General features: G+C 39.7%; 1 protein-coding gene across 1 annotated transcript; it reads left to right on the forward strand.

Annotated features, from left to right (window-relative positions):
• On the forward strand, window positions 1-20,198 carry LOC121510407 (centrosomal protein of 120 kDa). Its single transcript, XM_041788435.1, has 20 exons — window positions 1-93; window positions 2,674-2,830; window positions 3,245-3,359; window positions 3,478-3,622; window positions 4,200-4,348; window positions 4,525-4,722; window positions 4,824-5,045; window positions 8,106-8,328; window positions 8,412-8,601; window positions 9,318-9,467; window positions 10,905-11,087; window positions 11,163-11,259; window positions 11,886-12,056; window positions 12,200-12,289; window positions 13,671-13,763; window positions 15,455-15,616; window positions 15,704-15,826; window positions 16,107-16,205; window positions 18,077-18,222; window positions 19,639-20,198. The coding sequence occupies exons 1-20, from the start codon at window positions 45-47 to the stop codon at window positions 19,862-19,864; spliced, it is 2,988 nt and encodes a 995-aa protein (XP_041644369.1). The 5' UTR covers window positions 1-44; the 3' UTR covers window positions 19,865-20,198.
• The last annotated feature ends 4,118 nt before the right edge of the window (window positions 20,199-24,316 follow it).

The following is a 24,316-nucleotide window of genomic DNA, read 5'->3' on the forward strand; positions in this document are numbered from 1 at the left end:
GGGTGGCGCCAAGGCTTGACAACAAAGCGGCTGTTAGATTCAACATGGCTTCAAAAACAGAGCATCTCCTCGTCGTTGTGTCCATCCTGGAAGGTAAGCAGCTCTAGTCAAAGATTATTAACTCTTAATAACCGCCGTCTTCTTTAGAAAATAAAACAACATATCGTAGTTTCCATCCCGGAAGAAAAGCTGTGAAAGTCAAGTATATTAACTGTATTACTGTTAACCGAAGACTTCTTTAGCTAAAGGGCAGTATATCGTTTCTGTGTTGTCCTTCTAAGTTTAATTATTGACAGCATTAGTAACCGTGAGTCAAATTCGCTTTGTTAGTTTGTCATGTAAAGTTGAAGCTGCGGTCAGCCTCTGGGTGTTAGTGTTGTTTCTGAGGCAGAAAATTCAGTTTAAGTGGGTTGAACTGTCAGACTAAAACAGGTTGTTACTGTACACACACAACAGAGTCACATTTATCACTGATAGAACTTCCTGGTTATGCTCTAACAGTCTAAAACTATAAAGTTTGGCGTTAAATGTGTTTTTTAATGTGGTCTGCGTGTGGAGAAAGGTGAAAAGGAATCCCCGCTTTGCCTATTACAGGTCATATTAATCTTAACTGTACTGGTGCATCTGAAAAAAAAAACATGTAAAAGTTCATTTTCCCTCGTGATTTACCACATCAGTTAAATATCCATAAACTCCAGATTCATTTTATATGAGGTGAAATATGTCAAAACGTTTTTGTTTAAATTTGATGATGACATCTTACAGCTCATGGAAATCAAAAAATCCACGTTCTCAAATTATTAGAATATAGTTGAAAAGTCAATTTTGCAAAGGTTTCCTGAGCCTTCATTCCTCATTCTGCTTCAGTCCACACAACCACTATCATGAGGAAGACTGCTGACCTGACTGTTGTCCAGAAGACAATCACTGACACCCTCCACAAGGAGGGTGAGCCACAGAAGGTCACTGCTGGAAGGTCAGGCTGTTCTCAAGGCTGGATTAGAGCAGATTCATGGAAAGTTTACTGGTGGGAAAAGTGTGGTAAGAAAAGGAGCACATCAATGAGCTTAGTCTTCAGAGGATTGTCAAACAAAGCAGATTCAAGAACTTGGAGCTTCACAAGGACTGGACTGAGGCTGGAGTCAGTGGACCAAGAGCCACCACACAGACGAGTCCAGGAAATGGACTTCAAGTGTCATGTGCTAAGTGTCAGGCCAATCCTAAACAGACAACATCACCTGTGTCTCACCTGAGCTAAGGAGAAAAAGAACTGGACCATTGCTCAGTAATCCAAAGTAGGGATGCATGATATTGGATTTTTGGCAATATCCTATATGCCGATACTTACAGATTCATTTTAGCCGATACCGATATTTAAGTATGCTTTTTGGACAAATAATTTTAGTCCTTTTGGACACTTTAAGGTTTAAGGATGACCAAAGGAAAGAAACTTTAGTCCTTAAAAAACACATTAAAGTTCAAAGAATGTGTATGAATAAAGAAAAAGACCTCGCCTGACATAGGTCTGTTGGTTCAGACTAAAACTCAACTAATTTATTAGTATATATGGACTAAATTTACAGTTGATTAATGCTGAAATACACAGGAAAAATATCAGATGTAAATATCGGCATAAATTTTGATATATGCCGATACCGATACCAGACTGATAATATCATGCATCCCTAATCCGAAGTCCTGTTTTCAGATGACAGTTAATTTTGCATTTCATTTTGTAAATTAATGTCCCACACTGCAAGAAGACCAGAGAGGAACTTAATCCCTCAGTGGTTCAAGTCATGTGTTTTCAGTTTCTACTGACAGAGGTGGTTTGGGGTCCATGCCATCTACTGTTGGTCCACTGGTCTTTATCGAGTCCAGAGTCAATGCTGTCAGCCATCTACCAGGAGATTTTTAAGCCTCTATCTGCTGAGAAGCTTTATGGAGACTCTGATTTCCTTTTCAACTTCCCCTTTTCAAGCCAGAACTACCAGAAAATGGTTTACTGACCATGGTATTACTGTGTTTGATTGGCCAGCCAACTGGTCTGACCTGACCCCCAAAGAGAATCTCTGGAGGAAGATGAGAGACACCCGACTCAACAATACAGACGAGCTGAAGGCTGCTATCAGAGCAGCGTGGTCTTCATAACACCATAGCAGGACCACGGACTGATCGCCTCCATGACGCGCCATAGTGATGCAGGGATTTGTGCAAAAGAGCAGCCAGTCACTGAGTTATAAATGAGAACAATTTTCTAGACAGTCAACATTTCTGTATGATAAATCCTTTTTTTTGACTGATGTGTGGTATTCTAAATTTTTTAGATAGTACTTTTTTGATTTTTGTGAGCTGTAAGCCATAATTATCAGGATTAAAACAAAAGAATTCTTGGAATTTTTCACTTTGTATTCAATGGATCTAGAATATATGGAAGTTTCACTTCTTGACTTAAAATCACAGGAAATACGTAAACTTTTTTATGATCTTCTCATTTTTTTAGGTGCACTGGTATTTTTAGGAGTTAACTATTCTGTTTATTTTCTTAAGTATGATATAGATTTTACAAGTTATAGCATACATGGCTCAGAAATGTGTTTAAGATACTTAAAAATTACTTGTAACCACTTATTTATTCAAATTATAAATTCTATTTCTCTCTTTCTTGCCTAGGGCGTAACTTCCCAAAGAAGCCTCAGCTCAGTCTGGTGGTCCAGGCGAACTTTAATGGCGAGCAGCTGGCCACAGACCCGGTGGAGCATCGAGAGCAGCCGCAGTTCAGCACTGAGCTGGCCTGGGAGCTCGACCGCAGGACGCTCCACCAGCACAGGTCTGTGTTTTTTTGTCTGACTCTCTGTCACATTTATCTGCCCATATATTTGATGTAAAGATGACTGTGACCTTAAAGATAATTGAAAGAAGAGTCACTGATGGTTACCAGCCCGTCATTTACTGTCGGGTGGGAAAGGACTCTCTGATTTGACCTTGTTAGAGAACATAACATCAGACAGTAAGGGAAAGTTTCCCAAGAGCCTGTTTCACAGCTGCCAGCTGTGGCGGTCTGCGGGAGTAATCCTCCAAAGCATTTCTACCTTTCTGGTCCCTCGGTATTTAAAACTTGGCCAGTATTGAAATGAAAGGTTCCCTTTTTAGCTGATGAAAGAAAAGGCTACAAGATCAGAAGTGTAGTACATAACATGTATGTAAATACTGCTAATGTTTATGAATCACTTGTTCCTCTCAGGCTGCAGAGAACTCCTATCAAGCTTCATTGTTTTGTGATCGACCCAGTGAGTAAGAGGAGAGAAAGCGCCGGGTACATTGTGCTGGACCTTCGATCTATGCAGGACATCAAACAGGTGAATAGTTCCTCCGTGACATCTAGTTTCTGTTTACTTTGACCAACCAAAAGGTGTTTTAAGAAAGGTGTAAAAATAGAGGTACTGGTATGAAGTTTGTTGTGTGTTTTCATGTCAGGAGCCTCGCTGGTATCCTCTGCTGAGCAGTAAATACACCAAACAGAGACCAGAGCTGCTGCTCAGCATGCTGCTGGAGATTGACACCAAAGTGTCGGAGCCGTCTTCTTATAGGTTCAAAGCCAAGAAAGCCCCGCCCCGACAAGGTCAGCTCCTTCTTCTTCAGCTGTTTGCTTCTCAGGTTCTGGTTTCACTTCTGTGTTTTTCTTCCGTCTGGTGGGATGCTTGTCCATGGAAATAAATCATTAGTAGAAGAGCAACTTTTGAATTTCAAATCACATACCCAAAGTTTTGATATATACCTCTCTCTCTATATATATATATATTAATTTAATAAACTTTATAACAGTGACTGCAATAAATGCTGAGAGCTTGAAGGGCTTTGAAAATAATAGGTCTTGAATCTGTGTTTTTATTATCTTTTGTAATGTTTGTGTACTGTAAGCTAATTAAAAATGATGCTCTTTGCTAAATATTTGGTCATATTATGCACATATTTTATCAAGCTGCCCTTTTGGAAGTTAGTTTCTCTAGAGGTTTTTGTTAATTAAGAATTTCCAGATAATCCACTCATCAGTTGTAGAAGAAATAATAAACCCATTTAATATGATTTTTTTTTATCATAAAAGCCATATTTCCCTTGCTTTTTGTGTAAATTAAGATTTAAATGTTTATTATGTTCCTTTAGTTTTTGTTTTAACCCTTTGTGTGCTGCTGTTGTAGGATCTCCTGTAGTAACCGATTTGCTCCCGGACAAACTGGAGGCCACGCTGATCCCGGATCAGGGCTATCATCAGATCGGCCCCGCAGATCTCTCCTCTGATATGTTTGTCCTCTCCGTAACCGTGGCCTTTGCTACAAAACTAGAGCATGTAAGACTTTCTAATTTTAACACTAAAACATGCTTAATAAATAGATGACACTGACTGCATTTCATTGCACATTTCTCTTAATGTCTTCTCAGTAAAGGTAAATTGCTGATTTTGTTGCAGTAGCATGTATATAGGGTTAGAAAGATGATATAATGTTACGTTGTTATTTTCCTCAGTTGATTCCCAGCACCATGAAACTGTCAGCAGAGGGCTCAGGGTTCTTCTTCTACTATTCTTTACTTGGTAATGACATCACCAGTGAGCCTTTCTACAGCCTGCTAAGCCCTGACTTTGAGCCAGAGCGCGCCTCTGTGCGCATCCGCAGCAGCAAACAGATCCTCCAGACCTTCCTGTCACAGCAGCCTAGTTTAGAGGTAAGAGTTTAGAGAAGAACTCTCTGTGTTCCCATAAACGTTCACGTGTGTCCTTCAACCTGTCCATGTTATCATCACATGCTCCTGTTTGTGTTCATCAGATCCATCTGTGCTGTGGGAATCACTCTCTGGGCAGTACAGAAGTTTCTCTCTCTGCTTTAGCCAATGTTTCTGTCGATCTGGAGAACAAAGCAGCGACGGTGGAGGGAGCGTTCATCCTCAGACCTCCTACGAGTCAAACGACGACGACGGCTCTGCCTGCTGACCTGCAGCCGACTGTGGGAGTCGCTGTTACTCTACGGAGGGAAGAGGTCACACCACAGGTACCCACTCACACAATGCTTTAACCTACAGTGTTAATACTAAACTAATGAGGGATGATTTACCGAATTAAGTGGGAGTGTAAAGCACCTGTTTCATTATGATGGGCAATGATTTCCATACCTAAAGGCATCCTTGTGACTGCAAGAGAGTGGGAGAGTGGTCAATTTTCAATGCCGGATGCGAACACAGCATTGCACACATGAGAGTAATGACTTCGGCAGCAGCGAACTGAATCAAGAAAACAAGCATGGCTGATAGGAAGTGGTCGAAGGTAGCGCTCCACTTTTCAAAATACGATGCACGTTACACTGCAATATTTTTGGCATGAAGTTCAAGGTTTACCATGGCACAACTTCTAATCTGAGGAAGCAGTGTGATGATTGATGATTCAGATCGGCTCCCACTGCTTCCTGCTCGTTCACCCCCCTCCCCCTCTCTCTCTCTCGTACCAAATCCTCACTTTAAACGCCGCGATTTGCCCGTTTATCATATGGATATCAACCATGGAAATATATTAGATAAAGGGACACGTTTGTTCACTCAGCCACCTAACAGACACTGGATTAAGGCCCGATACGGACTGCCTAGTGTGACTGCATCCTAAAAGTTGCTCTCCAACTTGGCACAGCTAGGGCCGTATGAAGTGCTCTGTCAGGACGGATGGATTCAGAGTGATTTTGAAGAGAGCCACAGGCTCGTCCTCACTGCTAATTTTCACCACAGAATGAAACAATTTGCCCTTTTTTTTTGCAGTAAATACAAATATAATGTAACGAACCTAGTGTGCATGGTTCAGGTGTGTGACATTTTTTCGTGTTAACCCTCCGTTGTTCTTCTGTGTGGACGGTCACATGATTGATTGATGAGAAGCAGACTCTGCTCTTACCAGGGAAAGATGACATTTTAGTTTTGTTGGAAAGAGAACCGCATGAGGAAAGAAGATGTGCAGTACACGTAGTTCATGGTAGAGGAAGTATTTTGTCTACTTTCATTTGTAATACTTTAAGTGGTGACATTTTATACCTTTATTTATTCATGTAGTTATTTTGACTCCATACTCTTTGTTCTAACCTTGCAAAGCAGATGGATTCGCCTGTTTCCTTGTTTCTCACTGGTGAATCCATCTTGCAAAGCTCCCGTCTGAACAGTTTGGGCCCGGTAAGAAAGTGACAGGACCAATCAGCGACGAAGGAAAACGGAAATTATCGTGGTGGGGCTAATCATTTTGTCAAGTGTAAGTCCCTATATCGCAGCCAGCCACAAGGCAGCGATTGAGATATTTGCACAGAATATTTCTGTGGCTGCTGTCCATCTCTGAGTTTGAGACTTGCATGTTGTGTAGCAATAAACGAAAAACCCAAGCAGGAAAATGACACTCCCAAAACGCCTGAAGCTAAAAGCTGACAGAAAATAGCAGTTTAATCAGGATTAAACTGATAAATCTGTGTTTAATATGCATCATATTTGCTGGTAACAGCTGACAGGTGGATTTCTGAAAAATGGATGAAACATAAAGTCATTTGTGATGAAGATGTGAGGGGCCTGATGTTGCCCCCAGGCCACAAGTTAATAGTCACTGCTATAGATCAGGGGTGTCAAACTCAATCACAGCAGGAGCCGAAATCTGAATTTAGGTTTAATCTGAGGGCCTAACAGGGTCAAGATTTAACCAAAAACTGTCAGCCGAGTTTTCAAGGTAATGAATTATAGGAAAAATTAAACAGTGATGATAACGGATTTAAGATTTCTAAAAAAAAACAAAAAAAAAAGACTTTAAATGATTAAATATCACAGCATCAATGTTACTGTGTGTCCATGTCAAATAAATGCTAAATAAATAGATAAATGAGTTAAAGGCTCAAAATCTGAGATAAAAAGTCAACTTTATAAGTCCTAAAGATCAAAATAAAAAATTAAAAGTCAAAATAAAGTTTTGAAAAGGCAATTACATGAGATAGAGACTTAAAATCGTGAGTTTAAAGGTCAAGACATGGGATGAAATACAATATCAAGAGTTTTAAAGGTTAAAATATAAGACAAAATTCAAAATTCTGACTCTAAAAGGTCAAAATATGAAGACCAGGAGTTTAAAAAGTGAAAATATATGATGAAAAGTCATAGTTAGGAGTTAAAAAAAGTCAGTATGATTTAAAATGAAAAATTGTGGACCGGAAAGGTCACAAAATGAGAGAAAAAGTCACAATTATGAATTGTAAAGGTCAAAATATGAAATAAAACGTCAAAATCCTAAGTTTAGGTCATAATCTTGGGATGTAAAATAAAAATATGAAATGAAAACACAAATTAATTTCTTTCCCTCAATCCTAACTATTTCTACTCTCTACTTTTTCAGATTTTTATGACTTAACAAGGTTTTTTATTTTTTTTAATCTTCAAGGTTAAATTTACATTTTTATACCAGAGGAATTCTGCAGACCTAATTTGGGTTAAAACTGCACCGTGGGCCGCATTTGGCCTCAGGGCCTTGAGTTTGACACCCGTGCTATAGAGCCTTTAGCTGTGGCTTTACAGCAGGATTGTGAAATTACTGGATATCAATGGAGGTGGGCAGCTTCATAAATTCTGGTTATACGCAGATGACCTTTTGTAGTTCATATCTGATCCTGCAGTCTCAATCCCAAAATGCATGGGCATTATATCCAGTTTGGTGTTGCCTCAGGCTATAAAATGAATTTGACAAAGAGTTTATTGTTCCCAATTAATAGGAAAGCAATGAGAATGTCTTTTGACTCATACTCATTCAAAGTTTCAACAGGCCTGCTCACATATTTTATAGGAGACATGATCTTACAAAGACATTTTTCAAACAATTTAAAGGAATACTAGGAATGATTTTAAACGTTTGTCAATTCTCTCATCGTCTCTAGCTGGCCCCATCAACTCAAGAAAGACCAGACCATCAGTTCTATATTTTGCCACTAACTTGAGGGGCTTTAAAATAAAAGCTGTACCTAATCACTGATAGAAAGTCTGGTGTAATATGAGCTGCAGGCTTTCCTTAGCTTTACTTTACTCATATGTTGTTCTCTGTTCTGCAGTCTTTAGGCAGTAAAAAGGCTAGCGAAGCCCAGCCAACATCCAAGCCTCCATCAGAGCCTCCTCCCTCTGGCCCTCCTGCTGAACAGAGACCGGAGAGTTCCTCTCCAGTTCGAAAACCCCCCGACTTCTCCCCTCCTGCTGCTCCTCCATCCTCTCACACAGAGAGTGAAGCAGAGAGTCTGCTGCAGGAGCTTCAGCACGCCAAAGAGGCAGAACTGGCAGGTGAGTCAGGAAGCAGTGATGCCATCGTAACACTAGTTTAGTCAGACTGACAAAGAGATAATAACTTTTGTAACTGAATGTAGCTGCAGACATGGAGGTTCCTGTGCCGCAGCAGAGTCAGGCTGAAGCACCAGCAGAGGGCGGAGCTTCTTCTGTCAGTGTCTCTGCTCCCAAAGTGTCCATCCCCTCCTCCGCCCATCACTTTTGCTTCTCTTTGGAACTTCGGGGCCTAAGAAACCTCAGCCTGACACACCCCATCAACGCTACACTGCGGTAAAAGACTTGATTACTGATGTCCTCATCAGCAGTACCTGATTTCTATATATATAATAATATAATGTCCTAACCATGTGAATAAATCAATCAATCTTTGTGTGTATAGCACAGATTCATGACCAAATTATCTCAAGACTCTTCACAAAGAGGGCAAGTCAAGACAGTACTCTTGGATGTATCATTATAAGGACCTAACATTAATCAACACTTAGCAAAAACTCCCCCACATTGACAGCCCTCTGCTGAAGCTGCACTGGGGTGGGAAAGGGCTAGGGGGCAAGAGGGCGGGGTAGAAGCAGGAAGAAGGAAGAGGGGGATGCAGAAAGAGGGACAGTAGAAGCAACAAATAAGATAAATTTATGGCTGTCATGGCCATGAATGCATCCTCCCTTTTGTAAGGTTTTTGAAGAAAGCAGAAGTGCATCCGTGCTCATGTCTTCCAGCTGCAGCAGTCTGAACTGACAGGCTTTCAGAACATTGCAGAGCGAGAGGTTGTAAACAGTCACAGGTTTCAGCTCATCTCATCGTGAATCTTTGCTCAGGACTGGCCTTTAAGGATCATTTTAAAGCAAAATTTGCATGTATTTCTACCCGCTTTTTGAATTAGATTTTAATAACAACTCAGTTACCAAACATTTGGAGCAGTAAAATGATTTTAATCAATCCCACTGTGTCATTTACTAATATTTTTTTGTATTTTTGTTGTGTTTCAGGTATTCATATCCGTTCTTCGGCAGTGCAGCTCCCATCATGACCAACCCTCCTGTGGAGCTGCAGAGGAACATGGAGGCGACGCCGCCTAAGTCGTACTGTGCCTTCGCGTTTGCCGCTCTGCCTCATCAACTACAGGAAACCTTCTTCAGGTAAACACGGCGAAAAATTTTCCTAATGCTTTAATTGTTACTACACTAATTCTACTCATACCATCTCATATTATTTTATTTATTGTTTTTATTTAAAACTCAAAAAATTAATCTTTATGTTAGATTTAAAAGTGAAAAACAGACTATAAAGGAACTTACCTGATGAAACAGAGAGAAAAGCTTTGATTTGTTGCACCGCTTTGATTTCAGGTGCATATGCTTGTTCATCTGAGTATTTTGGATGTTTATCAGTTTTGATGTTGCAGTAAATAAACATAAAAAATCTGAGTGGACAGCAGAGGTTTTTCTGATTGGCAGTGATATCTCTTATGGGTTTTTGATGTCGTCATGATAAGTCCATCTCTGTTACCTGCAAAATCACTTCTTCCTCATTGCAAATTAGATTAAATCGCACCTGCTGCAATTTTCAAATTGCAGAAGGTGCAATATTTCATAAACCTGAAATTTGTGTAAAGTACCAGTTTAGAACTTTTTTCAGAAGAGATGTTATTAGAAGTGGGAATCACTAGTGGCCCCACGATACGATACTATCACAATACTTGGGTCAGGATTTGATATTGTTGCGATTTTAAACATTTTGCAATACAGTGAGTATTGCGATATCATATATCGCAATCGACACGATTTTTTGAACCGTTGAGCTGATTCAGCATTAGTCTTGCCCTTATGTTTGTTATATTTACGCAGTGTTTCATTTTCATGTCGCACTTCTTGCAAACCTCATGTGTCATGTCCATCTCATTCATGCCCTGCTTGCATTCCTAATGTCCTTCCCCTGGTGCTGCCATGTTTGTTGTACTAACTGTCTCCTGCTCTATGACCGTCAACTATGCAGACCTCGCTGGACAAACAGTTGTCCAAACAATTGATTTTATTTTTCCATTATCATAGACTTCAGTTCATATTAGCAATTATTTTAAAAACTTGATAGTTGGTGGGCGAGACCATACGATGTATCACCAGACAAAATATCGCAATACTGTGCTGTATCGATTTTTTCTTCCACGCCTAGATGTTATGCATTACATACCATGCAATCATTATAGTGCCATATTTTCAAAATAGTGGACAAAAAAAATCTTTTTTGTTTATTAACTCAGAGAACTGTATAAAAATTATCATTCCCTTTAATACAACAGTTCATATCAAATTTGCAAAATAGGCAAAAAAATCACCACAATTAAATGTTTTTGAAAAAATTGTTCAGCCCTGGTTTAATCTAATATTTGTAAAATGCATGAAATGAGGAACTTAAAATAATTGCATATTAAAACGCAATCGCAATATTGGATAAAAAACAACGCAATTAGATTATTTTCCCAAATCGTTCAGCCCTACTGCCCACTAGGTGGAGCTGCAGGATTGTTTGTTTTCCAGGCTCCCTGTAAGCCGTATGTGTGTGGACTTGTTTTGTAGAGTTCCACTGGTGGTGGAGGTGTGGCACAGAGACTCCACCTGCAGAGATCAGCTAATTGGCCGAGCCTCCATCTGGCTGTCTCACCTGCTGACCTCTGAGAGGACTCGTCTGCTCTCATCCAGCGGAGAGGAGGGCTGGAGACAGACGCACAAAGAGCAGATCCCCGTCATCACAGCACAGCAGTGAGAACTGAACTGATGTGATCTGGTCTGTTGGTTTGTCTTACTTACTAATGAACTTCTTTTTCATTCACTCAGCCCTGGTGAAAAAGTGGCAGAGCTGAGCTACGTAGCCACACTGGAGGACCTCGGTTTGATTAAAGCCAGAGAAGTAATTGTGTCGGACTCTTCACAGGTAAGACCGCTGCATGTGTGGAAGTTAGAGCTGGGGATATGACCAGAAATCTGGCATCAAGCAAAGAATGATTGACTGATGTTGTCATACATAAACAATACATCCTGCACAAAGAAGACCAGAAACCACAAGTAGACACCTGCCTTCTGCACGCATCTGATTGAGGAGGTAGAGGGTGGTAGTGTGGGGAGCATCATCATCAAGAGTCAACAATAACAGCAACACTTGCTATAATCTCAGTAAAGACGAATGAATAATCTCTCTTACAGTGTCAACAGTATTTATTAAAGTAAAATACATGTTAAAGATGTAGCAAACTGAACTACACCTTCCTCCATGATTGTGCTGTGGTGTCCGTGTGTTTATAAGTTCCCCTCAGACCAAAGTTTCCTGACAAGACGAGACCATTTTAGAACGTCACTGACGGTGGCCGCAGCTGTCCGTTCTGAGCCATCCCAGCTGGAATCAAGCCGTCTGACGTTTCAGCTGGTTTCAGGATGTTGAGAGCAGATGGATCAACCAGCCAACTGGAGGGTGTTGGTCCAGCCCGGCATTATGAACCAGACATGGAGATTACGAACTTCTGCCTCACTTTCTCTCTCTTTGTTTTTTCTATACATCATCAGACTGAGCCTGTGGTCCCCACACAGCTGCCCCCTGACCCTGCAGCCCACAGACCTGCTGCTCCCACTCTGGACCCTATGCCTACAGCGGCCCCTAGAGACACCCTGGAGTACCGGAAGGCCCTAGAGCTGGAGCTGTGGAAGGAGGAGCAGGAGGATCTGTTTGATGATCAGGTAGATGTGTCCTCGGTTGTTTTTCTACCTTCAGAAAAAAAAGGCATTACAAGCGAGCAAATACACAAATGTAGTCACCTGTTAGCTGTTTCCAACACAGAGAATAAAGGGTTAAATAAGTTGGAATTTATGTTTGTTTATAGCTGAGGAAGAAGGAGCTGAGCCATATGCAGGCTCTGGCGGAAGAGTGGAGGAAGAGAGACCGAGAGAGGGAAGCTCTGGCGAAGAAAAAGGTGGGGGAGTCATCTTCAAACTTCCACGTTACAGTAGATCCTACAGCAAAGTTTCCTTTATCAGAGTCCTGGAATAGATTTAAATGTAGGGGTGGGGATCGAAACCCTGTGTTTTTGAAATACCTGAAAATCAATAACATTTTGGCTTATCGATACTGCTATCAAGTCTCACAGGCTCTGTGACGTAACGTCATTTTAAGATACAACTGGTGTAAAAAATACATCAGTTCTTACAAGGAGAACATAAACTAAAAACACATCAATAATATGTGACCAAAGCCAGATAAAGTTCCTGCAAGTTGGCATTCTGGTGGTTGAGAAGAATGAATACAAAGTCGTTTTCTTCAAAATGATCATTTTTCGTTTCTTTCTCATTTTATGCAAGTCCGACATTTAAATTATTCATTCGATGAAAAAAGTAACACAAATGTGATATTTAAAAGCGTTAATTTTGTGTTTAAAAATGCCCTCTTTTCGTAGTTTCTGCGGGGAGATTGAGGGGAGGGGAAAGCGAAACTGCTGGGTGATAATTGGCCACTCAGCCTGCCATTGTCCCCAGTTTCACCCATTGAGATCGACAATAACAAACACTGCATGGCTCAAACTCCAACCCCCGTCGGCACATAATTACAGCTATTTCTAGTTATATCACCTTTATCAACCTCAAGATGCACCCTGCAGTGAAGAAAAGTAGAAGAGACGATGAAGAAGCAGCAAGAATGACTTGGGAAAACTTCAGGATCACTCGACAATGAAAGTTTGATGAAGGCAGATTTCCTATGGGAATATTTTGATGAGCTGGGAGGAACAGGCTCATATCCAGCTTCAGAACAGTTTTCTTCTTCAGCTGCTCAGATAAATGCTGAAGTGTTCAAGAACTTTGAGCGAGTCCTGTTTGTCAAAAGTAGTAATCCAGTGTAGAAATCTGAGGTGGAATCAGCAGAATTAAAGTTAATTTGCGAACTTAACAGCTGAAAGATGGAAAATATGATGCGTTCAGGTAACCTCAGTAAATTAGATGACTGTATTCTATATGTTATGATGTGTTCAAATATCACATAGAAATGGGAAAATTTAGTTTTGGATGTGAAACCTTGATAAATACAGTTGTGAATATGAAGGATGTGTTTATATTTGAGGAATATAAAATAGGTGTTACAGCTGAATTACAGCTTGTAACCCTCAGAATAGACCACTTGAGTGTAGATATTTGTCTCCATTTGTTTTTCCACCAAACTATAGAAAAGTATCGATAAGGACTCGGATCAATAAGGAGTATCAATAAGGGTGTTGATATCAATAAAAATTAACGATCCCCATCCCTAGTTAAATGTATTGAGAGGAAAAACAGTCAGACATGTTCTGATTTCTCCTCTTTTAGGAGATGGAGTATAACGTGCTGGAGGAGAAGCTTCAAAAGACTCTGTGTGATCTGGAGAAACGAGCGAAACAGCTGGAGGAGGCGGAGCTGGAGGTCAGACTAAACTCTTTACACCACCCTAAGGAGTATAAATGAGTGTCATTCAAATGCATTATTAGGGGGCAGAGCACCATGAAGACTTAATTCACATTCACAGGATTATTATTGTTATTTCATATGTTTTGTTGGACTTTTGGGTATCTGAAGATGCACCAAAACTCATGAAAATTGGCATGTGGCCCACCAGAGATTTTGATATTTTATTGTTCCCAAATATGAGTGTGGGAAATTGGCTTAAAAGCGCCCCCTAAACTCACAGCACGTCTTCTGCATGAAGCAAAATGTTGGTCTTTGCTTTATGTCTATACGGAGATATTGGCGTGTTTGTAAAGCTGCGTTTCCACCAGCTGGTCCTGTTTGACTGAATACAGTTTGATATGGTTCAGTATGCTAAACACTAAAATAGTTTGTGTTTACACAGACACTCATACCCTCACTTGGTAGGTGGGCTGTGAAGACATGCATGTGAAGTCAAATGCAGCGTGATTCTGCTGGTCCAGCTGCTAAGTTGTAGAAAGGATGAGTGACAGAATTCAGTAGGGAAAAGCAGTAAACAGCTTTATTTCAGCTAAAAGTGCTGTTTTTTAACACTAGAACTGCTGTGGATCTCCATACACCTCAAACAGCCAACAGGTGAAATTTACCTGTCGTTAAAGAGCCTTGATTTTCATAAATAGCACTGATCAAGGACTGTTAATTAACCACTGACATTAAACAGCTCATTAACCACAGATAGCAAACCAGATCACTGTTGGAAGATGATCTGTCACAAAGAAAATCGTCTTTGGACAGATTGCTTATCCCGAAACTTCCTCATCATCGTATTCTTCTTCATTAAAAGCACTGAGATTACCTTTAGACATTTAACAGTGCTAAATGTCTTTTTACCATTGTTGTATCCATGTTGAAGGTTGATCTGTTGATTTCTGATTAGGCACTGCTGCCTGTCAATATCATTATCAATCAATATCAATATCATATCAATATCCATAGACTAGGAAACAGTTTGGATCTCTGTCGAGTCAGAATATCCCCGATTTAAGCGGATACTAGTCTGTTTTTCTCCCAGTTTCACCTGCTCCGCACAGAGCAGACCTCTATGTTTTGCAGCATGGAGCCGAGCAGTCATGTCGTGACGTCAGTGCAAACCCCTTTTGTTGTGTTTGTGTTTGATAGGTAAGACTGGCGCTCACACTTTCGATTGCTTATCACCACTCTCTCTGCTTGCAGCAGCTTTGAGGTGAAAATATGTCTGTCTCTGTTTTATTTCCCAAAACTTTGGCACTTCTGGTTGAATTGGCTCCACTGAATGTAAAAAAATGGATATTGTATCTTTAAAGTGTGTAGTGTTGAAAAATATCCAAGTTTTAAAAATTTGGACAGCCTTTCAACTGATAAATGACTAGAGCGCTCTCAGCACCACTTTGTGTTTGGTCATTCTGGTCTCAGAACCTTCAAAGTTTGAGTACTGATGCTCTGCCACACTGACCTAAAGATCCAGTGCTAGTGAAATAAAGCAGCAGAAGACAGTGAGAGCTGTACCTTCATGATACCTAAGTTTTCATTGCCCTGGTGTAGGGTGAATGGTGATGGCGAATGGTGGTTTAACAGCAGTAGTATTTTCTCTTTTCTGTACCAAACACATCTGACAAATGTTTAAGTCATGGTATCGGTTGTTTTTAAAGACTCAGCGTCAGCAGAGGGAGCTGAGAGCTGAACACGATCTGACCCAGAGAGAGCTGCAGGAGAGATGCAGGAGGATGAAGGAGGACTTCGACCACCGGGTGGCGCTGGAGAGAGACAAAGTGCAGCTAATGGAGGAGGAGAGAGGCCGGCTTCTGCAGCAGGTAGAGGAACAGAGAAGAAAGTTATGTTTCTGTTTGTTTATCTGATAAATAATCCCTTTTCTTCTTCTCCTCTCTGTGTGACGTCAGCTGGCGGATGCAGAGAGTCGATATAAACAGCTGGAGAAAGAGTTTCAGCTCTACAGAGAACAGCAAAACATCAGACCAGAGGTCAGACTGCAGTCAGAGATCAACCTGCTCACTCTGGAGAAGGTAAGACTCCAGATTTATTTCTTAATTTAACAAACCAGACAGCACTTTTTTATGTTAAACACAAAAGATGGTAGTCCGTGTAAAGGCCTTTGCACATCAAGAATGATGCAAATAATTGGAATGAATATGTGAAATATTCAGAGTTGAATTATGTTGTGCCTTTCTATGAAAAAGCAATTTTCGGAATAAATGATGTACCCTTGGCCCACTCATCAATGTACAGAAGCAGAATAAAAAGTATGTGGGGATCTCGAGTTATGTTTCTGCTATGATTTTTCAGGTGGAGGTGGAGAGGAAGCTAGAGACGACCACGAAGTCGAAGCTTTATTACAAACAGCAGTGCGGACGAACGTTAAAGGAGCTGGCCAGGTTCAAACAGGTACTGATTTTATTTTTTCATGTGCCTGTTTGCAGCAGAGACAAACATGAGAGTTTCCTGGAGTTTACTTATGCAGACCTAATATTGGGGTTTGTGAGTTCTGCTTGTACACACCTCACAGATCTGGGCGTTCATTTGTCCTTTTAGACAGGCATTCTTTCCTGTTTTAACCTAAATAAGTGGATGTAAAAGGACAATTTTATACATACCAGTACTGTTTTATATGTTTTGTGTCATGTTATTACCGTTGTAAGTGGCACAATTTATTTTATTTTTGTTTGATATTTAATTTCTAGTCCTTTTGGATGTTTTTATTGTTGACCAGCAGTGCTAAATTACCTGTGAAAGACCTGTAAATGATGCAGCTGGGTGTGTTTGAAGCAACAATGTTGACAAAAACTACAATTAATTATTCTTTGCTCATTATTCCTTCATTGGAATCTGTAATATAATCATGGAAGACCCTCTAGTGGACGAATGTGTCACTACATGATGATTAAGGCACTGGCAACGGGATGTTTCGTATTTAGATCCCACGCCTTTATAGCTCTTACAGAACGTTTTCTAGCAAACCTGGCTGACTGGTTAAATCCCCACCAGTAACTCTGGTATTAAATGTCTTTTTATCCATTTATAATCTATTTTCGTTCCTAACCCTGCGGTGAGGTTTAGCCTGCCACTATGTTGTCTGTTTGCATCCCAGAATGCATTGTGTCTGTGTCTGGGCTGTGGCAGTGTGAATTTCGTCGACTAAAACTATGAAGATAAATGTTCGTTGACAGTCTTTTTTCCCATTACAAAAACTAGACTAAAACTAACAAAAAGAGATCTGTGATGGCTAAAACTGACAAAACTAAGTTTAGTTTTCGTGAAGATGACTAAAACTAAACTAAAATGTAATCTAGTTTTCGCTGGACTTTCAAAATCCATGATATTTCTCCATTGTGGGTAAATCTGTCAAAATGCATGCATCTGTGTCTATTCTGCCTCTCAACTGTAGAAAGCAGGGACCCCATGTTTGGCAGCGTGCAGAGAACACACTACCATGATTTGGTACCAGATTTAGGCAAGAAAATAAATGCTTGGACCAAAAGTAAAGACTAAAATGTGACGACTTTTTTATGGACTAAAACTAAAAAGGATAGAAATGACTAAAATGTGACTAGAACTAAAATGCACTTAAAGACTAAAACTAAGACTAGAATTAGAAATAGCTGCCAAATTAACACTGGGCTGAACAGCACATGTGCACAGACTTTAACCCTGCAGAAGAGAGCCTGAATGACTTATAATGAAGAGACAGAGACACAGAGAGGCCGTGACGTGTCCCTCAGTCCCTGCAGAAACTGCTTTTAAATAATGTCTCAAATCTCCAAAAGTGCGAGGACTTACTGGTAAAACTTTGAATATTTTGAAGACTTTTGTGTTACAGAATGATTTTTTTTATTCTTTGGTGCCAAAGAGATACAACAACAAATTTGTGTAAAAAAAATAAAAGAAAGAAAACCTAGTCATTAACTGTTTTGTAGATTAAAATCTTTGAGTTTTAATTTCCGATTGTTTTTTTTTTTCTTTTGTTTTTATAGTCCTATGTCTTTTTTAAATTCAAGTGACATTACTGCAGCGCACATATTCTTAAAGCCAAGGCTGTCCTGAAGAAAAGGATGTTTAGAGCTGGACTGTGGACCACAGGGTTCATATTTGAAGCTTTTTAAGACAAAAAGTCCAGGAGAGACACAGTGGTTACAAAAATAGCTCAGAGGGTTAAAAATTTAAATCAGATGATCACTAAAAACAAAGATGCTCAGCTCCTTAGATTTCATTAAAGTAAGTGAAAAATTCACAGCTGTGTTTGTGTTTTTCTTTTGCAGCGTGAACACGAAAACGCCATGAAACATCTGAATAGGCAGCAGGCAGAGCTGGAGGCCTTAAGGCTGCGTTACTTGGTAACAGAGCAGAAGGAGGTGGTCCATCGGGACCAGCAGGAGCTGGACAACATCAGAAATGGAGTCAACAGGTGATGAAGAGCAGGGTTAAGTCTGACTCTGATACAGTACCATAGGGTTTTTAAGAAGAGTGGTATGATGTATAGCAGGAGTGTCGGTCTCATGGTTGGTCAGGGCCAGATTTGCACCAATGAGACGTCCTGAGGGCCGGACTATTTTTAGCAGCATCAGTACTACCAAACACTGAGATATAGGCTGCTGGATCATTTAATATTAAACCCAGTTCATGTCTGAGAGATGAGCCACCTAAAAAGAGTTTATGAACTGACTTTTTTCTCCTTTTATTTGCCTAAAATAGGGGTGTCAAACTCAATCACAGCAGGGGCTGGATGCAGGATTTAGGTCAAAACCTGAGGGCCTAACAGGGTCAACATTTAACCATAACTTCTGACCTCATTGTCACCAGTAATAAAATATGAAAAAAACAGCACTGATGATAAATAATTTGGAAATTCAAAAAAGTTAAAATGATAAGCTTTAAAGCTCAAATCTGAGATAAAAATTCAAATTTATTAGTTCAAAAGATCAGAACACGATAATAAAAATAGAAAAATATTGATATAAATATATATTTGCTCTTTAAAAACATTATTATGAGGAGAAAGTTAAAATCATAAGTTTGAAAGGTGAAAATATGAGATAAATTTTGAAATCATGAGTTTCAGAGTCAAAATATGACTTAAAATTTTAAATTGTGAGTCTGATAGTTCAAAATATGGGATTAAAAAACAAAAATTAGGAGTTGAAAATGTCAAAATATGAGCTAGAATTCAAAATGATGACTTAAAAAGTTAAAAATATGACTTAAATTCAGAATTTGGAGACTAAAAAGTCAAAATATGATAATAAAAAGTAAAAATTATTCATTTAAAATGTCAATATGAGAAAAAAAACTGAAATCATGTTTTTAAAAGTCAAAATATGGGATTAAAAAGCCAAAGTAAGGAGTTGAAAAGGTCAAAATATGACTTAAAATTTAAAATTGGGAATCTGAAAGATAAAAATGTGACATTAAATCCAAATTATGAGTTGAAAAGGTCAAAATATGAAATAAAAAAGTCAAAATCATAAGTTTGAGTCACTTTTTCAGATTTTTTAAATTTTTTTTTTTTTTTTTAAATAAACAAGGATATTTTATATAATCAAGCTGAAGTTTAAATAATTACTGGAGGAAATCTGCTGCCCTCATACTGGTGGGCCAGTAATAATACAAATATGATATGATCTTGTGGGCTGGATATAATCGTTCCACAGGCCGGATTTTGCCCCCGGGCCTTGAGTTTGACAGCCGTGGCCTAAAGTCCCCACTGATGAAATAGTCAACAGAGTTTCAAACATTTTCATAAGCCTCCATCCTCTTTAACTCCACCATTTCTGGTAGACCTGGTAGCTCCAGGGAAATAACATGTTTGATCCTTTTTTTTCAGGTTAAGACAGCACGAGGACAGAGTGGACCCCCCACCCTCTCGCGCTGGCCCCGCTCCTACTCCCGCTCCCTCTCAGACTGTGAATGAGAGCGCAGATGAGCATGTGACCCGGCTGTTAGAGGAGAGAGACACTCTGCTGAGGACGGGAGTCTACACACATGATGACAGAATCATCGTTGAGCTAAACCGGCAGATACAGGAGGCCATGAGGGACAGAAACCTTTGACAGCAGCCCAAACTGACTGGGACAGAGCAAAAGTATTTATTTATTTATGTATTTGTCAGTTTTTCTGTCAATGTCAGTACATAGGTATTGTTTCACTGAAATACAGTACTCCCAATGCAGTCTATAAAGGATTTCTAGCCATGGTTAATGTGCAGCGCTTATCCCTGGTTAGGCATTTAAGGAAAGACACACATGATAAATCGAAGGCCTGACTAACTTATCGACCTGATGATTTTATTGGCCAATTATAATCTAATAAAAATCAGTTAATTGGCCAGTGAAAGATGCTGATGTCAACACTTGTTTTTTCACTAATAAAGAGCAGGAGATAGAACCTGGTTTTACTTAGACATGGTGTCTGTTCTGTTATGTATCCAGCAGAGGGCACCCTGACTCTTTTCATGTCACATGCTCCATATGCTTCTTATGGCAGAGTAAACTAAAGCTCAGAGCAGTTTGGCTGAGAATCACATTTGTTAAAAGAGAACGGTCTGTGTTAAGTTTGTGCTGGCAGCGCTCAGGACCTCATATCCAGAGCACTTCTCGCCAGCGCATTTTGTTGCTAAGTTACAAAGAAATTAATCCTGCTTTCCTTGGTAGAATCTCTAGCATTGTTTTAAAATATCTCTTATTTCTGTATTTCAAGGAAATATCACGTAGAAGACATGCTGACAATGTAAAATAACTTTCAAGGTTTGTTAAAAGAAAAATTATCATTTCTATGACCCCAGACTCACTGGGCTTGGCTCACTTTCTCTGGAGAACACAAAAGTATTTTCAATGGTTACCCACTGGGACACCCTGTACACATTTAGATTACATAGCTGTTGGTGTCCACGGGACCCAGGGGTGTTAAAGAGTGAAAATTGTGAGTGCTACAGTTTCAACTTGTCCTCCTTAATGAGCCTGCTTTGATTGTGTGTGTGCATGCATATGTGCAGGTGTGTGTATTTGTCTTTCTGTGCCTGCTATTCCTGCTCAATGTTACAAATGTGTTCATCTCAAGCCGTTCTAAACAGCTCTGTGCTCCCAAATTCCTGCATCAGAATAGATGAAGATAGTGAAAAGATTCTCTGCTTAGATGTCCTTGGAGATGATTTTCAGAAGACAGCAAAGCTTTGCAGAATAATGAAGACTTTTTAGAATATCCAGCCATTGTCTACAGCAGTGGTTCCCAACCTGGGGTCCAGGGAGCCCTTGGGGGTGCACCAACGATCTCAAGGGGGGGCATGGGACCCCGTCTGCTCTGACGTCAGAATTAGATGTGCATATAACGTTTTTGAAATCATGATTAGAAACATAATATACAACAAGCATGGGGCAAACCAAAAGCATGTAAATATTTTTTAAAGAGAATCCAACAATCTTTTTCTTTACCAAAAAAGTTTTTACATTTTTTTTGTTTTATGGGGGTGATAAAGTTATACATTTACAAGAAAACAGTCTCAGAATTCTAGAGTTTGAAAAGTAACAGTATAGGGAAGTAGCAACAAAGAGGAGAGGGTTATAAAGGAACAGAGGGACTGTTACATTCCCCCCCAAGAAAACACAAGTTTTATAAGAAAGGTCGCTAATGGGGAAACTAACAAAAACTGCATGAACAAAACAAAATGGGTCTTGGGTTTCGAAAAGGTGGCAGGGAATTATTGCTCCTCACTGCCACCCACTAAGTTTATCAAAATGATAGAAGAACTAAAAAATTTGACCCAAAACAAGGATAGGTGGGAGTCATTTTCCAATAAGGGGTAAGTGAAATGAAATATTTTTGATTTTCCCCCTCACACACAAACCAAAAGCCCTGAAACAAAATAATCTCTTTTTCCTTAAACTCAAACACAAATAGAGAGAGCCAACTGATGGTGTTGACCCTCACACACACTCAAAACCCAACCCAAACTGAGCAGCAGCCTGCTCCCTATATAACCTCCCAGCCCTGCTGATTACCAACAGCTCTCAGCTGGGAGCAGCCACCTCAGGTGCACCAAGTTTGCCTAAACGGGCAGGGGGAATTTTCACTGGGTTTTTGTGGGGAAAAAATAATCTAGTTTCTTAAAAATCTAAGAATTCATAACAGGGACAGAGAGGAGATGGTGATACAGGAGCAGAGGGACAGACGGAAGAGAATTACTCAGAGTAACACTTAGGCACTCATGGACAAAATTTTTATTTCAGAGGTGGGGGGGGGGCACAACTGGTTTGAGTATGGGGAGTATGGTCAATAGACCTCATTTACATAAAATTATACCTAATTTTTGAGTAAAAATAAGCTATAAAAATAAGATTATCATCACCCTAACATTTGTCACAATGCTCAGTCTCATGACTTACATATCTTTATTCTTTCAACCTCAACTGTGAGTCTCCAGTCTCTCCTCCTCTATCTCCTCCATCTCCTCCTCTACCTCCTCCATCTCCTCCAGCCACTCTTGCTCTACCTCCTCCTGTATCTTCTTCTGGATTTCTATTATCTGTCACCTGACAAAAATATGTTGATGGATGAAATATGAACAGTGGGACAATTTGGGATGCAACAATCATTGATTTTGATGGTATAGTCTGAGGAAAAAAAACTCAGTTTCTCAATTATTATGTCTAATTTATTCAAAAACAATATGGATGTATAAAATCACATTTATAATCCAAGGTTTTATTTTATTTTTCCCACAAACTTTCATTGTTAGTGTTTTTAAACAGTTGCTGCCTTTCAAAACACAAATAATACATGGAAAAAAAAATCAAAAAGTGTATCTCTTTGGCTTTAAATATACACTTTTCTGTGTTGTTGAGGCTCTACAGTAATAATAATAATAATAATAATAATAATGATATTTTATTTGTCAGCTCTTTCAATAAAACTCAAAGACACTTTACAAGAATAAAACAATTACATAATATGAACATATAGATTGCAATACATAAGTTTATCATAAAGTTAAATAATAGAATATTTAAAAAAATACAAGTAATACTATTACTACTACTACTACTACTACTATTACTACTACTAATAATAATAATAGGAGGGGAGAGAGCCTGAGTTTCTGATGGATGAGGGGAAGGAGTTTGTGGTGTAATGTGTTCCTCTGAGTAACTTACACTTTGACTTCTAAAGAAGTCTCTTATATCCAGTTTTCTTTTTTCGACATCTTGCCACCTGGCTACGCCTAATTACCAAACACACACACACACACGCACGCACGCACACACACAGACACACATTCAATGTTAATGTAAATGAAACCTCTAATATTAAAATCCGTCTAGCTGACGTGACCCAGGCAGAACAAATGCCCAACATGTTAACAACTTACAGCAGCAGATGAACGTGGACTCATGGCCAACTAGCTAAACACCGGTGTGCTCATGTGCTGTAGTCCAGGCGCTTTTAACAACCAGATGGAGTGACAGCGGGGACGGCCAATCACACGTTAGCGAGAAACGGTAAAGCCAATCGATGAGCTTGTGGGCCAGTGGGCGGTCTAAAGGGAAACAGGCTTCAGCTTGAGCAGCCGTTTTCCGCTTGGTCCTAGTGCTCAACCAGTCTCCATTTAATATAGTGTAACATTGTTTTTGGATGGTAAAAACTGCAGAGGACCAAAACTGCCTTTTACTGCCTGCAGCGGACATTCCCCCCCCCCAAGTTATGTCCTAGACTGAGCCTCAGCTGTTTTCTTGACATACCTGGTGGTGTTGATCCTCCCTATGAAATAGAGTCCTTTATTTGAATTTTATACAGACATGCAGTTCCTGTCAAGGTCTTGATGAGAGCAGGTGCAGAAGAGATGAATTTTATTATTTCTAGCTGCATTTGACCACATTAACAACTTTTATTGAGAAAGGATTTTGTGTTATTAGGGGCTCGGGGCAACGACACGAGCCAGTCCCCTCCTCATAGCAAAGCTATGGGAGGAGAGTGGCTCATGGCATAGCCACGAGCCACTATTGTTCTTCCATGCATTTCTTTTTCTTCATCTTGCGGACAAAATTTCACCACGCTACTCCTCCTAGGGCTTTGAGAAAACCCCTGCAAATTATACATCAAAACGTGTGGTTTGTTCCCGATTGGTGTGCTCCGACTTTTCTAAGAGATTCGCCAATTTTTCGCAGTTATTCGCCAAAAAATGCAAAAAAAAGTCCCATCTGAAATGAATGGGGAGAGATGAAACCACAAAAATAGGGTTTTTTACCACCCCTACTGCTTCGCTATACTTTCACCTACAGAGATCATTCAAACTTTAAAACGCAGGTATTTTTGTCCTGTCTTCAGGAATGTCTTTGTTATGATGATGGGGTTTACGGTTTTTGATAGGCAAGTCTTCAAATCTCTTGTGCGTTGAGTGAAAACCATGAAAAATCACCCTGCTAGAGTGGGTGATGTCATCACCCTAGAGGCTGAGAGAGCCAACACATCAACTGAGATTTTTGCGAACAACTAGTGACTACAGCCACAAA

The sequence above is a fragment of the Cheilinus undulatus genome, linkage group 5, assembly GCF_018320785.1.
Source record: "Cheilinus undulatus linkage group 5, ASM1832078v1, whole genome shotgun sequence".
Lineage (NCBI taxonomy): Eukaryota > Metazoa > Chordata > Actinopteri > Labriformes > Labridae > Cheilinus > Cheilinus undulatus.

Bases quoted from the DNA above. Each gene is read 5' to 3' on its own strand.
- LOC121510407 (XM_041788435.1), top strand. From the start codon at position 45: ATGGCTTCAAAAACAGAGCATCTCCTCGTCGTTGTGTCCATCCTGGAA. The intron at 3,360-3,477 runs GTGAATAGTTCC...TTTTCATGTCAG, and splicing joins CTATGCAGGACATCAAACAG to GAGCCTCGCTGGTATCCTCT. The intron at 8,602-9,317 runs GTAAAAGACTTG...GTTGTGTTTCAG, and splicing joins CCCATCAACGCTACACTGCG to GTATTCATATCCGTTCTTCG.